The 16669-nt window shown below is 39.0% G+C and overlaps 1 protein-coding gene across 2 annotated transcripts in view; it reads right to left on the reverse strand.

The window, feature by feature from the left end:
- Positions 1-16669, reverse strand: part of CYFIP1 (cytoplasmic FMR1 interacting protein 1) — a 543505-nt gene that overhangs the window by 285308 nt on the left and 241528 nt on the right. For both annotated transcript variants that reach the window (XM_053707734.1, XM_053707733.1), the window contains exon 23: positions 7979-8066. In XM_053707734.1, the coding sequence (XP_053563709.1) occupies positions 7979-8066 (88 nt within the window). The remainder of the gene's footprint in view (positions 1-7978; positions 8067-16669) is intronic.

Consider the following 16669-nt stretch of genomic DNA (forward strand, 5'->3'; position numbering starts at 1 on the left):
CAAGGTAATTACAGAGGTAAAATGTGTATTATAACTGTGTTTGTTATGCAAAACTTGGGAATGGGTAATAAAGGGATTATCTATCTTTTTAAACAACAACAATTCTGGTGTTGACTTTCCCATTAACTCAAATTATATGTTCAGCTAGCTCCCGGTAGTGCATTGCTGCTTCCTCAACAAAGGGATACCAAGAGAATGAAGCAAATTAGATAATAGAAGTAAAAAAGCACTGTGCACACATAGGCAACCTAATGGTAAAGTTAAAAAGAATGATACAATGATGAAAAGCCTCTCATAAAATGTTATTAAAAGGTTGAATACTAAACTACTATTACCTCATACCTAATGATATTTTCATAAAAGCCACAAGATTTAATGACACCTTCTCTAAGATTTGATTAAAGGCCAGATTAAAAAAAAAAATGATAGGTTATAGTAATTATATGAAGAATTACAATTATGGAAATATGTCTATTTAAAACCAATTATTAAAGACATATAAAAACATGTTACTGAAAGGATAATACAAGGTCGGTCGTATAATAAATATGCTTGAATACAAATGTTATATAAAACCAAAATGTATGCAGAAACAATTTCTTTTGGGAAGACACAGAATTAAGACCAGAAAACCAGCAATTTTATGAAGACAACATAATAAAATTATGAATGCCTATATTGTCCTTCATAAAGTTGCCAACGTAAAATCATGTATTTCTTTTTACCTGTTGGGCACAATAAAAGAATCTAACAATTGAAACTGCCTAAAGCCAGCTAATTCATACATTATGACCTTGTGCTACAGGCAATACTTTATTATCTGGCATAAATATAATTATTATGCTCTCTCTCAACACAGATAAAGACGATATCATATATTTTTGTGGTATTCATTGGCATTTGTGTCCTTTATATGAACCAGTGGCTATCTGGCTCTCAATCAACTGGAAGCCCTACACCACCATATACATCTCTCATGCATTGCTTCTCTAGCCTATTTGTGATTAGATGTGATCAGATTAAGATAGATTTATTCTATTAATCCTTAGTATTATAAAAAAAAGGAAAACAAGCAGTATAAAACAGGCAAGACCAGACCAAATGGTTATAAACAGGAGAAGAAGAAAACATTCCTTTTAGGAAACAAGTCAAGAAAATATTAGTACAACTATTAAAAAAATAAACAAACATTTTGCAGGTAAAAAAAAAAAAAAAAAAAAAATCTTAAAGGGACAGTCTAGTCCCAAATAAAATGACATGCTCTATCTGAATCATGAACGTTTAAACAATTTTCCAATTTACTTTTATCACCAGTTTTGCTTTGTTCTCTTGGTATTCTTAGTTGAAAGCTAAACCTAGGAGGTTCATATGCTAATTTCTAAGCCTTTGAAGGCCGCCGCCTCTTCTCTCAGGGCATTTTAACAGTTTTCACCACTAGAGGGTGTTAGTTCATGTGTGTCATATAGATAAAACTGTGCTCATGCATGTGGAGTTCCTATGAGCCAGCACTAATTGGCTCAAATGGATGTCTATCAAAAGAACTGAAATAAGGGGGCAGTTTGCAGAGGCTTAGATGCAAGATAATCACAGAGGTAAAAAGTGCATTAATATAACTGTGTTTATGCAAAACTGGGGAATGGGTAATAAAGGGATTATCTATCTTTTAAAACAATAAAAGTTCTGGTGTAGACTGTCCCTTTAAATATTTCTGGTGTCTAAGATCATATATAGACATTATGGAACAATACAGGCACTATAGTACAGCTGGAGGAAAATATTGCAATTTTGATTAAAAATAAATTACATAGTCAGAGTAAACCAATTCATATCACACCGACAAATTTACAAGTACTGTACAAAAACAACAGTAACCTAAATCACCTGGTGTCTTTACTGCTATTGCATAAAATGGTTTTGCTCGTCAGTGGCAGCAACATTTATAATCCACCTTAAAGGGACAGTCTAGGCCAAAATAAACGTTCATGATTCAAATAGAGCATGTACATTTTATCACCAATTTTGTTTTGTTCTCTTGGTATTCTTAACTGAAAGCTTAACCTAGGAGGTTCATATGCTAATTTCTTAGACCTTGAAGGCCACCTCTTTTCAGAATGCATTTTAACAGTTTTTCACCACTAGAGGGTGTTAGTTCATGTATTTCATATAGATAACACTGTGCTCGTGAAGTTATCTGGGAGCAGGCACTGATTGGCTAAACTGCAAGTCTGTCAAAAGAACTGAAATAAAGGGGCAGTTTGTAGAGGCTTAGATACAAGATAATCACAGAGGTTAAAAGTATATTAATATAACTATTGGTTATGCAAAACTGGGGAATGGGTAATAAAGGGGTTATCTATCTTTTAAAACAATAAAAATTCTGATGTAGACTGTCCCTTTAAGACAGTGTATGGCTGAATAAATTGGGGTGAGGGTGGGTTAAATGCTAGCGTAGACGGTATTTTGAGCTCCAGCCTTCTGGGAAAGGGAGGAACAGCAGCAAAAAGCAAAACACAACTCTTTACAGCAATGTTGTTAAACTTTCATTCATTATAAATCTTTTGAGTGATTACAATTTTGGTTATGTCTCTAAGAAGTAGAAAACCAAAAAGATTAGAAGCTATAAGTTGTGTAGATTTTTGTCAAAATGCATTCTTTTAATGAGCAAGCTAGGGTTAGGTTTTCTTCTACCTAATCTGACAGATTTACTTATGCTGAAGGTGGAAGACTGTCATCCTGGCCTGCTAAGGTTCTTAAGGACAAGGGTTAGACACCTCTAACCCACAGTAAGATGAACAAAAACACCAAAAACAAAGCAATGCTTAATCTCACCATTATTCCATTTGCTAAAGGGATGCATTTACATATTCAAAAGAAGGTTTTTAGCAATAATCTAGTATCAACAAAAAAGTTTATAGAAGAAGCTGTTAATGTTTAAGAGCACAGGTACATATGCTGCCAATACCCAGTGCAGCAGCAGTCCCATATTGCACATGCTTAGTGGCTTGTATGACACATATCATTGATAGCTCTGTGAGCAGAAGTGGTGTCTGTATGATAGTGATAACATTTACAAGTTTTTGCTAAAACAAATAAAACTGCCATCATGCACATTTCAATTTTAATGCAAAAAAGTAGTAGTTGAGCCCATTATTAAAAGGGATATAAAACCCAAAAACGTTATTTTGTGATTCAGACAGAGCTAACCATTCTAAAAAAGTTTTCAATTTACTTCTATTATGAAATGTGCTTAGTTCCCATGATATTCTGTGTGGAGGCGATAACTAGGAGCACTACATGCAGGACATAGTGCTGCCGTCTAGTGCTCTTGCAAATGGATAACATTCTTGCAAAACTGCTGCCATAAAGTGCTCCAGAAATGGGCCAGCAACTAAGCATATGTCCATGCTTTTCAACAGAAGATTACCAAGAGAATGAAAAGAAATTATTAGAAGTGAATTAGAAAGTTTTTTAAAATCATATCTCTCACAGTTCCTCAAAAAGTCACAGGTCGGGACCCAATACTGCGTTGCAACACCATGTTTATTGGGTTGCAACTTGTGTGTGTGTGTTATCTGAGAGTGTGGGTGTTGTATGAGAGTGTGTAGGGCGTGTGTGTGTTGTATGAGTTTGTTTTATCTGAGAGTGTGGGTGTTGTATGAGAGAGCGTGTGTGGCATGTGTGTGTTGTATGAGTTTGTTTTATCTGAGAGTTTGGGTATTGTATGAGAGTGCATGTGTGGCATGTGTGTCTTGTATGAGTTTGTTTTATCTGAGAGTGGCTGTGTGTTGTATGAGAGTGTGTGTGGCGTGTGTGCGTTGTATGAGTTTGTTTTATCTGAGAGTGACTGTGTGTTGTATGAGAGTGCGTGTGTGTGTTGTATGAGTTTGTTTTATCTGAGAGTGTGGGTGTTGTATGAGAGAGCGTGTGTGGCATGTGTGTGTTGTATGAGTTTGTTTTATCTGAGAGTTTGGGTATTGTATGAGAGTGCATGTGTGGCATGTGTGTCTTGTATGAGTTTGTTTTATCTGAGAGTGGCTGTGTGTTGTATGAGAGTGTGTGTGGCGTGTGTGCGTTGTATGAGTTTGTTTTATCTGAGAGTGACTGTGTGTTGTATGAGAGTGTGTGTGGCGTGTGTGTGGCGTGTGTGCGTTGTATGAGTTTGTTTTATCTGAGAGTGACTGTGTGTTGTATGAGAGTGCGTGTGTGCGTTGTATGAGTTTGTTTTATCTGAGAGTGTGGGTGTTGTATGAGAGTGCGTGTGTGGCTTGTGTGTGTTGTATGAGTTTGTTTTATCTGAGAGTTTGGGTATTGTATGAGAGTGCGTGTGTGGCGTGTGTGTGTTGTATGAGTTTGTTTTATCTGAGAGTTTGGGTATTGTATGAGAGTGCGTGTGTGGCGTGTGTGTGTTGTATGAGTTTGTTTTATCTGAGAGAGAGTGTGTGTTGTATGAGAGTGTGTGTTGTATGAGAGTGAGAGTTTGTGTGTGGCGTGTGTGTGTTGTATGAGTTTGTTTTATCTGAGAGTGTGTGTTGTATGAGAGTGCGTGTGTGGCGTGTGTGTGTTGTATGAGTTTGTTTTATCTGAGAGAGAGTGTGTGTTGTATGAGAGTGTGTGTTGTATGAGAGTGAGAGTTTGTGTGTGGCGTGTGTGTGTTGTATGAGTTTGTTTTATCTGAGAGTGTGTGTTGTATGAGAGTGCGTGTGTGGCGTGTGTGTGTTGTATGAGTTTGTTTTATCTGAGAGTGTGGGTGTTGTATGAGTTTGTTTTATCTGAGAGTGTCGATGTTGTATGAGAGTGCGTGTGTGTGTTGTATGAGTTTGTTTTATCTGAGAGTGTGGGTGTTGTATGAGTTTGTTTTATCTGAGAGTGTGGGTGTTGTATGAGTTTGCTTTATCTGAGAGTGTGGATGTTGTATAAGAGTGCGTGTGTGGCATGTGTGGCGTGTGTGTGTTGTATGAGTTTGTTTTATCTGAGAGTGACTGTGTGTTTTATGAGAGTGCGTGTGTGCGTTGTATGAGTTTGTTTTATCTGAGAGTGTGGGTGTTGTATGAGAGTGCGTGTGTGGCATGTGTGTGTTGTATGAGTTTGTTTTATCTGAGAGTTTGGGTATTGTATGAGAGTGCGTGTGTGGTGTGTGTGTTGTATGAGTTTGTTTTATCTGAGAGAGAGTGTGTGTTGAGAGAGAGTGTGTGTTGTATGAGAGTGTGTTGTATGAGAGTGCGTGTGTGGCGTGTGTGTGTTGTATGAGTTTGTTTTATCTGAGTGTGTGTTGTATAAGAGTGTGTGTGTGGCGTGTGTGTGTTGTATGAGTTTGTTTTATCTGAGAGTGTGGATGTTGTATGAGAGTGTGTGTGTTGTATGAGTTTGTTTTATCTGAGAGTTTGGGTATTGTATGAGAGTGCGTGTGTGGCGTGTGTGTTGTATGAGTTTGTTTTATCTGAGAGAGAGTGTGTGTTGTATGAGAGTGTGTTGTATGAGAGTGCGTGTGTGGCATGTGTGTGTTGTATGAGTTTGTTTTATCTGAGAGTGTGGATGTTGTATGAGAGTGCGTGTGTGTGTTGTACGAGTTTGTTTTATCTGAGAGTTTGGGTATTGTATGAGAGTGCGTGTGTGGCATGTGTGTGTTGTATGAGTTTGTTTTATCTGAGAGTGACTGTGTGTTGTATGAGAGTGTGTGTGGCGTGTGTGCGTTGTATGAGTTTGTTTTATCTGAGAGTGACTGTGTGTTGTATGAGAGTGCGTGTGTGCGTTGTATGAGTTTGTTTTATCTGAGAGTGTGGGTGCTGTATGAGAGTGCGTGTGTGGCTTGTGTATGTTGTATGAGTTTGTTTTATCTGAGAGTTTGGGTATTGTATGAGAGTGCGTGTGTGGCGTGTGTGTGTTGTATGAGTTTGTTTTATCTGAGAGTGTGGATGTTGTATGAGAGTGCGTGTGTGTGTTGTATGAGTTTGTTTTATCTGAGAGTGTGGATGTTGTATAAGTTTGCTTTATCTGAGAGTGTGGATGTTGTATAAGAGTGCGTGTGTGGCATGTGTGGCGTGTGTGTGTTGTATGAGTTTGTTTTATCTGAGAGTGACTGTGTGTTTTATGAGAGTGCATGTGTGCGTTGTATGAGTTTGTTTTATCCGAGAGTGTGGGTGTTGTATGAGAGTGCGTGTGTGGCATGTGTGTGTTATATGAGTTTGTTTTATCTGAGAGTTTGGGTATTGTATGAGAGTGCGTGTGTGGCGTGTGTGTTGCATGAGTTTGTTTTATCTGAGAGAGAGTGTGTGTTGAGAGAGAGTGTGTGTTGTATGAGAGTGTGTTGTATGAGAGTGCGTGTGTGGCGTGTGTGTGTTGTATGAGTTTGTTTTATCTGAGAGTGTGTGTTGTATAAGAGTGTGTGTGTGGCGTGTGTGTGTTGTATGAGTTTGTTTTATCTGAGAGTGTGGATGTTGTATGAGAGTGCGTGTGTGTGTTGTATGAGTTTGTTTTATCTGAGAGTTTGGGTATTGTATGAGAGTGCGTGTGTGGCGTGTGTGTTGTATGAGTTTGTTTTATCTGAGAGAGAGTGTGTGTTGTATGAGAGTGTGTTGTATGAGAGTGCGTGTGTGGCATGTGTGTGTTGTATGAGTTTGTTTTATCTGAGAGTGTGGATGTTGTATGAGAGTGCGTGTGTGTGTTGTACGAGTTTGTTTTATCTGAGAGTTTGGGTATTGTATGAGAGTGCGTGTGTGGCATGTGTGTGTTGTATGAGTTTGTTTTATCTGAGAGTGACTGTGTGTTGTATGAGAGTGTGTGTGGCGTGTGTGCGTTGTATGAGTTTGTTTTATCTGAGAGTGACTGTGTGTTGTATGAGAGTGCGTGTGTGCGTTGTATGAGTTTGTTTTATCTGAGAGTGTGGGTGCTGTATGAGAGTGCGTGTGTGGCTTGTGTATGTTGTAAGAGTTTGCTTTATCTGAGAGTTTGGGTATTGTATGAGAGTGCGTGTGTGGCGTGTGTGTGTATTGTATGAGTTTGTTTTATCTGAGAGTGTGGATGTTGTATGAGAGTGCGTGTGTGGCATGTGTGGCGTGTGTGTGTTGTATGAGATGTTTTATCTGAGAGTGTGGATGTTGTATAAGTTTGCTTTATCTGAGAGTGTGGATGTTGTATAAGAGTGCGTGTGTGGCATGTGTGGCGTGTGTGTGTTGTATGAGATGTTTTATCTGAGAGTGTGGATGTTGTATAAGTTTGCTTTATCTGAGAGTGTGGATGTTGTATGAGTTTACTTTATCTGAGAGTGTGGATGTTGTATAAGTTTGCTTTATCTGAGAGTGTGGATGTTGTATAAGTTTGCTTTATCTGAGAGTGTGGATGTTGTATAAGTTTGCTTTATCTGAGAGTGTGGATGTTGTATAAGAGTGCGTGTGTGGCATGTGTGGCATGTGTGTGTTGTATGAGTTTGTTTTATCTGAGAGTGTGGATGTTGTATAAGAGTGCGTGTGTGGCATGTGTGGCGTGTGTGTGTTGTATGAGTTTGTTTTATCTGAGAGTGTGGATGTTGTATGAGTTTGTGTTATATTTTACAACACTTTCCAGTTTGACTACAATCAGCAGTAAAGTACACACACATTTTAGTCACTTTGCCAAAAATTGCAGCTATCATGTATAATACATCAGAATATTTCAGACCAAGCATAACAATAGGGTGGCAAAGGTATCATGGCACTGGGTCTTGAGGGGAAAAAAAAAGGTTTTAAGAACCCTGCTCTATCTGAATCATGAAACAAACATTTTGTGTTTCATATCCCTTTCAGCTAAAGTATGCTGAACTACCAGATTTGATGTTGGGCTAAATAAAGAGTAAACCTTGCATTTACATTCCAACGTCAATTTCTAATTTTAAGAATAAAGTTTAATCATGGTAGATTGCTTGCTAACTATAATCATGATAGAAAAAAAAACATTGCAAAAGAATATATTTGCATTTTGGTTAGACAATAATGCTCAAGCATACCTTGGAGCCAAATAAATACTGGGGCTGAGCATTTGGCTGCTTGTCACGCTGGAACTCCTGAGAAAAAGGCAGCACAGTGCGAACAAACCTGCAAAAAAAAAACAGCAGAGCCCTGGTAAGTTACATGATGTGCTTCACTGAGCAGGCAATGCTGTGTGTGTCTGGCTAACAAATAAACAGCCATTTATCATTGTTAATGACTCACTACCAATCGGTATTAGTAAATTCATACCCAAAATAGTTTATCCCAAACCTGAAATTATAATTTCACAAGGTAATTTTCCAATCAATGTGGAGAAATGAGATTTTAGCTCATACAGTGAAACTTACATATATACATTTAAAAGGGCTTTAAACACATTGGCATGGTAGAATATAATGTGTGCATTACTCATAAGCAGCTTACTACATGTTTAATAGACGTGCACAAATAAAAAAAAAAAAAAAAAATTTTCTGATTAATTGTTCCTCATGAAAAAATGTATTTTGTTTCATATCAGTCGTGGCAATAGCGCTGCTGATTGTATCATCTGCAGGTTCTGCTTGGGAACAGCAGTGTTCTGCAGGTCCCGAGTTACAATTCTACTGTGTTTACAACCTTTTGCAGGGGTTAGACTCACAGTAGTGCAGAGTTAATAGTCTTAAAATGAAATGTTTTAACGGATTAAAACATGTAACTTTTCGACTATTATGATCCTTTAATGGGATCATCTGCCTTTCGATTGTTAACTGAATTCTATTTATCTGCTATCTCCTATAAGGAACGTCTCCAAGGCAGCTGTGGGGCAACTCCACACTGGTGAACCAATAAGGAGCAGTGGCCGCACATAGTTCCCAATTTCTGGCCAAGTTCTGCTCAGGAGCCACAATGATCTCAGCTCCCATGTAGGACTAAACCAATGTGTTAGCCCCTTTTTATATTTTTGAATAGAAACATATTTGAGATACACATGTATTGGCAAAAATGCTTCTAGCAAAAGTTATTACTGCTTTAGTGTTAACAATTTCCTCTGCACGTGCATGTGAAGCATAGCTTGATATTCTCAGTACACCAGAAGAGTCAGTGGGGCTTGTATCATATTAACAAATTGAGTCATTACCGGAAGATACAAGCACCTTAGGCTTTCTGAGCAAGTGCCATATTTAAAATGCTGATGCACGGTGCATACTTAAAATACACTTTGAAACAGCTATAGCTTTTATTGGAAGCATTTTTGCTAATACATGTATATACAAAAACGCTCCTATTCAAAAGTGAAATACATCCATGTGAATTCCAAATTTGGCTGGAATGTCCCTTTAAGCACAAAGTACACTACTAACTCTAACAATGTTCGTACAGTCAATGCCATACATAAACCAGGGGTTGGCAAGTCTGTTTAGAATTTAGGAACCAAAAAAGTAAATTTATGCTTACCTGATAAATTGATTTCTTCTATGATACGACGAGTCCACGGATTCATCCTTTACTTGTGGGATATTATCCTCCTGCTAACAGGAAGTGGCAAAGAGCACCACAGCAGAGCTGTCTATATAGCTCCTCCCTTGATTCCACCCCCAGTCATTCGACCGAAGGTACAGGAGGAAAAAGGAGAAACTAAAAGGTGCAGAGGTGACTGAAGTTTGAAATCAAAAAAATATAATCTGTCTTAAATTGACAGGGCGGGCCGTGGACTTGTCGTATCATAGAAGAAATCAATTTATCAGGTAAGCATAAATTTACTTTTCTTCTATAAGATACGACGAGTCCACGGATTCATCCTTTACTTGTGGGATACAATACCAAAGCTACAGGACACGCATGAACGGCAGGGACAAGACAGATGCCTAAACAGAAGGCACCACTGCTTGAAGAACTTTTCTCCCAAAAATAGCCTCCGAAAAAGCAAATGTATCAAATTTCTAAAATTTGGAAAAAGTATGAAGCGAAGACCAAGTCGCAGCCTTACAAATCTGTTCAACAGAAGCATAATTTTTAAAAGCCCATGTGGAAGCCACCGCTCTAGTAGAGTGAGCTCTAATTCGTTCAGGAGGCTACTGTCCAGCAGTCTCGTATGCCAAATGGATGATGCTTTTCAGCCAAAAAGTAAGAGAGGTAGCCGTAGCTTTTTGACCTCTACGCTTTCCAGAATAGTCAACAAACAGAGAAGATGTTTGACGGAAATCTTTGGTCGCTTGGAAGTAAAACTTCAAAGCACAAACCACGTCCAAATTGTGCAACAGATGCTCCTTCTTAGAGGAAGGATTAGGACACAGGGAAGGAACAACAATTTCCTGATTAATGTTCTTATTAGTAACAACCTTAGGAAGGAATCCAGGTTTGGTACGCAAAACCACCTTATCAGAATGGAGATAAGGCGAGTCGCATTGCAATGCAGGTAGTTCAGAAAATCTTCGAGCCGAAGAGATAGCAACTAAAAACAGAACTTTCCAAGATAGAAGCTTAATATCTATGGAATGCATAGGTTCAAACGGAACCCCTTGAAGAACTTTAAGAACTAAATTCAAACTCCATGGTGGAGCAACAGGTGTAAACACAGGCTTAATTCTAACCAAAGCCTGACAAAACGACTGAACGTCTGGAACATCTGCCAGACGCTTGTGCAGTAAAATTGACAAGGCAGATATCTGTCCCTTTAAGGAACTAGCTGATAACCCCTTCTTCAATCCTTCTTGGAGAAAGGACAAAATCCTAGGAATCCTGATCTTACTCCATGAGTAGCCTTTGGATTCACACCAATAAAGATATTTACACCATATCTTATAGTAAATCTTCCTAGTGACAGGCTTTCGAATCTGAATCAAGGTGTCTATGACTGACTCAGAGAATCCTCGCTTTGATAAAATCAAGCGTTCAATTTCCAGGCAGTCAGCCGCAGAGAAACTAGATTTGGATGCTGGAACGGACCTTGAATGAGAAGGTCCTGTCTCAGTGGCAATGTCCACGGTGGTAGAGATGATATTTCCACCAGGTCTGCATACCAAGTCCTGCGTGGCAACGCAGGTGCTATCAAAATCACTGAAGCCCTCTCCTGTTTGATTCTGTCAATCAGACGAGGAAGGAGAGGAAATGGTGGAAACACATAAGCCAGGTTGAACAACCAAGGTACTGCTAGAGCATCTATCAGTACTGCTTGGGGATCCCTTGATCTGGACCCGTAACAAGGAAGTTTGGCATTCTGACGAGATGCCATCAGATCCAATTCTGGTGTCCCCCATTGATGAATCAATTGTGCAAACACCTCCAGATGGAGCTCCCACTCCCCCGGATGAAAAGTCTGACGACTTATAAAATCCGCTTCCCAGTTCTCCACTCCTGGGATATAGATTGCTGATAGATGGCAAGAGTGAGTCTCTGCCCATCAAATTATTTTGGAAACCTCTATCATCGCTAGAAAAGTCTTTGTTCCCCTTGATGATTGATATATGCCACAGTCGTGATATTGTCCGACTGGAATCTTATTAATCTGGCCGAAGCCAGCTGAGGCCATGCCTGAAGCACGTTAAATATCGCTCTCAGTTCTAGAATATTGATTGGAAGGAGAGCCTCCTCCTGAGTCCACACACCCTGTGCTTTCAGGGAATTCCAGACTGCGCCCCAGCCCAATAGGCTGGCGTCTGTCGTCACTATGACCCATGCTGGCCTGCGGAAACACATTCCCTGGGACAGATGATCCTGTGACAACCACCAAAGAAGAGAGTCTCTGGTCTCTTGATCCAGATTTATCTGAGGAGATAAATTTGCATAGTCCCCATTCCACTGTCTGAGCATGCATAGTTGCAGTGGTCTGAGATGCAAGCGAGCAAACGGAACTATGTCCATTGTCGCTACCATTAGTCCAATTACCTCCATACACTGAGCCACTGATGGCCGAGGAATGGAATGAAGTGCTCGGCAGGTGGTTAAGATCTTTGAGTTTCTGACCTATGTCAGGAAAATCTTCATGTCTACCGAGTCTATTAGAGTTCCCAGGAATGGAACTCTTGTGAGAGGGATAAGTGAACTCTTCTTTATGTTCACCTTCCACCCGTGAGATCTTAGAAAAGCCAACATGATGTCCGTGTGAGATTTAGCTAGTTGGTAAGTTGACGCCTGAATTAAGATATCGTCCAGATAAGGCGCCACTGCTATGCCTCGCGGTCTTAGAACCGCCAAAAGGGACCCTAGCACTTTTGTGAAAATTCTGGGAGCTGTGGCCAACCCGAAGGGAAGAGCCACAAACTGGTAATGCTTGTCCAGGAAGGCGAACCTGAGGAACTGGTGATGATCTTTGTGGATAGGAATGTGAAGATACGCATCCTTTTAAATCGACGGTGGTCATATATTGACCCTCCTGGATCATCGGTAAAATAGTCCGAATGGTCTCCATCTTGAAGGATGGGACTCTGAGAAATTTGTTTAGAATTTTGAGATCTAAAATCGGTCTGAAGGTTCCCTCTTTTTTGGGAACCACGAACAGATTGGAGTAAAACCCCTGCCCCTGTTCCGCTTCTGGAACTGGGCAGATTACTCCCATAGTATATAGGTCTTCTATACAGCGTAAGAACGCCTCTCTTTTTGTCTGGTTTGCAGACCATCGTGAAAGATGAAATCTCCCCCTTGGAGGAAAATTTTGAAGTCTGAAAGATACCCCCCTGGGTCACAATTTCTAAAACCCAGGAGTCCTGAACATCTCTTGACCAAGCCTGAGCAAAGAAAGAAAGTCTGCCCCCTACTAGATCCGGTCCCGGATCGGGGGCTGACCTTCATGCTGTCTTGGTGGCAGCAGCGGGCTTCTTGGCCTGTTTACCCTTGTTCCAGGTCTGGTTAGGCCTCCAGACTGACTTGGATTGAACAAAATTCCCCTCCTGCTTTGTGGCAGGGGAAGAGGTAGAGGGACCACCTTTGAAGTATCGAAAGGAACGAAAATTATTTTGTTTGGTCCTCATTTTATTTGTCTTATCCTGAGGAAGGGCATGGCCTTTTCCTCCAGTGATGTCGGAAATGATTTCTTTCAGTTCAGGCCCGAATAGGGTCTTACCCTTGAAAGGAATAGCTAAAAGCTTAGATTTTGATGACACATCAGCAGACCAGGACTTAAGTCATAACGTTCAACGTGCTAAAATGGCAAAACCTGAATTCTTAGCTGCTAATTTAGCCAGTTGGAAAGCGGCATCTGTAATGAAAGAATTAGCTAGCTTGAGAGCCCTAATTCTGTCCAGAATATCATCTAATGGGGTCTCAACCTTAAAGGATTACTTTCTGTTATAATTTTTAAGCTAAACAACTAACATATTAAAGTTAATAAACATTAATTAAAACCTACTGACCTATATTTTCTCCAAAACGAAGTTTCATAACGTTCTAAAAGTTATATCTTTTATTCGCTGATGATGTCACGTTATCCTGCCCACTATTTTCAGCACTGAGTGTTCAAAATACTTAAACCAATAACCCTGTGTTTTAAAGCGCCATTTTGAAACCTAGGTATTGCAAACGGATTGGTACAGAGCAAAGGATACCCACGGAGTGGGTTTGGAAAACAATTAAATTTGCAGACAAGATTTCTGATATACGGTAGAGATACGTTAATGAAATGCTATTGATAAAAAGCGTATTTGGGGTAGTTAGTTAGTAACAGGCATAGAAAATATTTACTTACAGTGGCCCTTTAAGAGCCTCCTACCAAAACGCAGCTGCAGTAGTTACCGGAAAAATGCACGCTATAGGTTGCAAAAGAAAACCCTAATGGATAAATATTTTCTTTAGAAGACCCTCTAATTTTTTATCCATAGGATCTTTGAAAGCACAACTGTCCTCAATAGGTATAGTTGTACGCTTAGCCAGGGTAGAAATAGCTGCCTCCAACTTAAGGACCGTCTGCCAAGAATCCCGAATGGTGTCAGATATGGGAAAAATTTTCTTAAAAGTAAGAGGTGTGGAGTTATAAAATCATGATTAGAATTATAAAATCATGATTAGAATAAATATACAATTTCAAAGAAGAATTACACATTAAATATGTTCTTCATAGATAAAACATTTAGATATAAATTAAGATATAGAATATGGAATAGTGTGTTATAAATTAAATTAACAGATAGGATTAGTCAGTTTAGTTAGTAATGGGTTAAATGCTGTTTTAAGGAAAATATATTTGGAACTGTGACATTTACGTTCAGTTGTCAATCAAAACACCTATACTGCTAGCTAGACATAGTATTATTAACACTCTAATGCACTGCGCATGAACAAGTTAAAATAGTATTTGCTATATGTCAGCCAAAATTATAAAGTCTTTTAAGGAAGTTAAAATATACAAAGATAGCCTTTTCATTTATGGTATGCTTTGATTTCATTGGCTTAAAATTTGTATATAAGCTTTACATTTGTATGAGGCTATTGTTATCTTCTGCCTTCAGATCTCAAGGTATGTATTAATCTTGCTGTGATTAATAAATGATTTATGTCAACTAATATTTGATAAATATGAGTATTAATTTAATCTGTTAGATAACCCAGATTAAATATTTGTCTATAGTTAGGGTTTTGTCTAACCAAGGCAAAATAAAGTCATATTAAAGAATATATATATATATATATATATATATATATATATATATATATATATATATATATATATTTTAACTTCCTTAAAAGACTATAATTTTGGCTGACATATAGAAAATACTATTTTAACATGTTCATGCGCAGTGCATTAGAGTGTTAATAATACTATGTCTAGCTAGCAGTGTAGGTGTTTTGATTGACAACAGAAACTGAACGTAAATGTCACAGTTCCAAATACATTGTCCTTAAAACAGCATTTAACCCATTACTAACTAAACTGACTAATTCTATCTAAGTTAATTTATAACTCTTTATTCCATATCTTAATTTATATCTAAATGTTTTATCTATGAAGAACATATTTAATGTGTAATTCTTCTTTGAAATTGTATATTTATTCTAATCATGATTTTATAATTTATTCTAATCATGATTTTATAACTCCACAGGAGGGGGAGAGAACGGAATACCTGGTCTATCCCACTCCTTAGTAACAATGTCCAAAATCCTCTTAGGGACCGGAAAAACATTAGTGTAAGAAGGAACCCTCTAGATATCTATCCATTTTACACAATTTCTCTGGAGGAATCTCAATAGGGTCAGTCATCCAGAGTCGCTAAAACCTCCCTGAGCAACAAGCGGAGGTGTTCAAGCTTAAACTTAAAAGTAGTCATATCTGAGTCTGTTTGAGTGAACATCTTTCCTTCAGAAAGCTCTCCCTCAGACAGCAATTCCCCTACCTCCAATTCAGAGCATTGTGAGGGTACATCGGAGATGGCTAATAAGGCGTCAGAGGGCTCAGCATTTACTCTCATGCCGGACCTACTGCGCTTCCCCTGCAACCCAGGCAGTTTAGATAATACCTCTGTGAGGGTAGTAGACATAACCGCGGCCATATCTTGCAGGGTGAAAGAATTAGACGCACTAGAGGTACTTGGCGTCGCTTGAGCGGGCGTTAAAGGTTGTGACACTTGGGGAGAAATAGATGGCAAAACCTGATAATCTTCTGACTGAGAATCATCCTGCGACATACTTTTATCGGCTAAAATATGTTCTTTGCAATGTAAGGCCCTTTCAGTACATGAGGGACACATTTTAAGTGGGGGTTCCACAATGGTTTCTAAACACATGGAACATTGGCTTTCCTCAATGTCAGACATGTTCAACAGGCTAGTAATGACCACAAGCAGGCTTGAAAACACTTTATTTAGTGAAAAAATAACAATCTTAAAAAACGGTACTGCGCCTTTAAGAGAAAAAAAGCATACAAGTTTTGCAAAACTGCTTTAAAACCATCAAATCGTTTAAATTTATGATATAAGCATCCAAACTATGCAGCTACGTTTGCCCCACAAGTAAACACTAAACCCTTCCAGAAAAAAAACGGATAATTAATAAACGTTTAAATCAAGAAAAAACAGCCCTGCTGTGGCGCCTACCTGCCCTCAGGGGTCTGCAAAACTGGGTTAAAGCTTCGATTTGGCCCAATACTCTCACAAGGGCCCACCGGAGTTGGAGCTTGCTGCTTGCTTGTCAAAAACAACCGCGCAACTGAGGCGCAAAAATAGGCCCCGCCCATCTCACTCGATGTCTCTCAGCCCAAATGAACCGCACCAGAGCGGTCTAAAACTAGCCATGTGGGTTCCTAAACCCAAAAAGAAGCCATGTGTACCCTCTCATTAAGAATGAAAAATGTTCCTCATAAAAATGTTATCAGGACTCCAAGTTAAATAAACGTTTGCCCACAAACATTTAGAGGCAGTGTCAACCATTTTTTTTCTTAGCCCATATATGCAAGCTTAGTAATACCCCTCTATATCTTTTAGGATTACTGCTTACCCTTTCCCTCATGGGGATACTGTCAGCCAATTCTGAAATACCACAGTCTCTCCGGAAAAAAAAAAATGACTGAACATACCTCACTGCTTAAAGCATGAAAAACGTTCCTCACACTGAAGTTTCTTAAGTACTCCTCAGCCATTCTGTGGGAACTGCTCTGGATCTTAGTGACAAATGCTAAGATCATCAGCCTCCAGGCAGAAGGTTTCATCCATCTGCTGCCTGAGGGAAAATAGTGCACACCGGTACCATTTAAAATAGAAAACTCTTGCTTGAAGAAAATAAAAACTAACATTTTATCA

The sequence above is a fragment of the Bombina bombina genome, chromosome 3 (assembly GCF_027579735.1).
Source record: "Bombina bombina isolate aBomBom1 chromosome 3, aBomBom1.pri, whole genome shotgun sequence".
Lineage (NCBI taxonomy): Eukaryota > Metazoa > Chordata > Amphibia > Anura > Bombinatoridae > Bombina > Bombina bombina.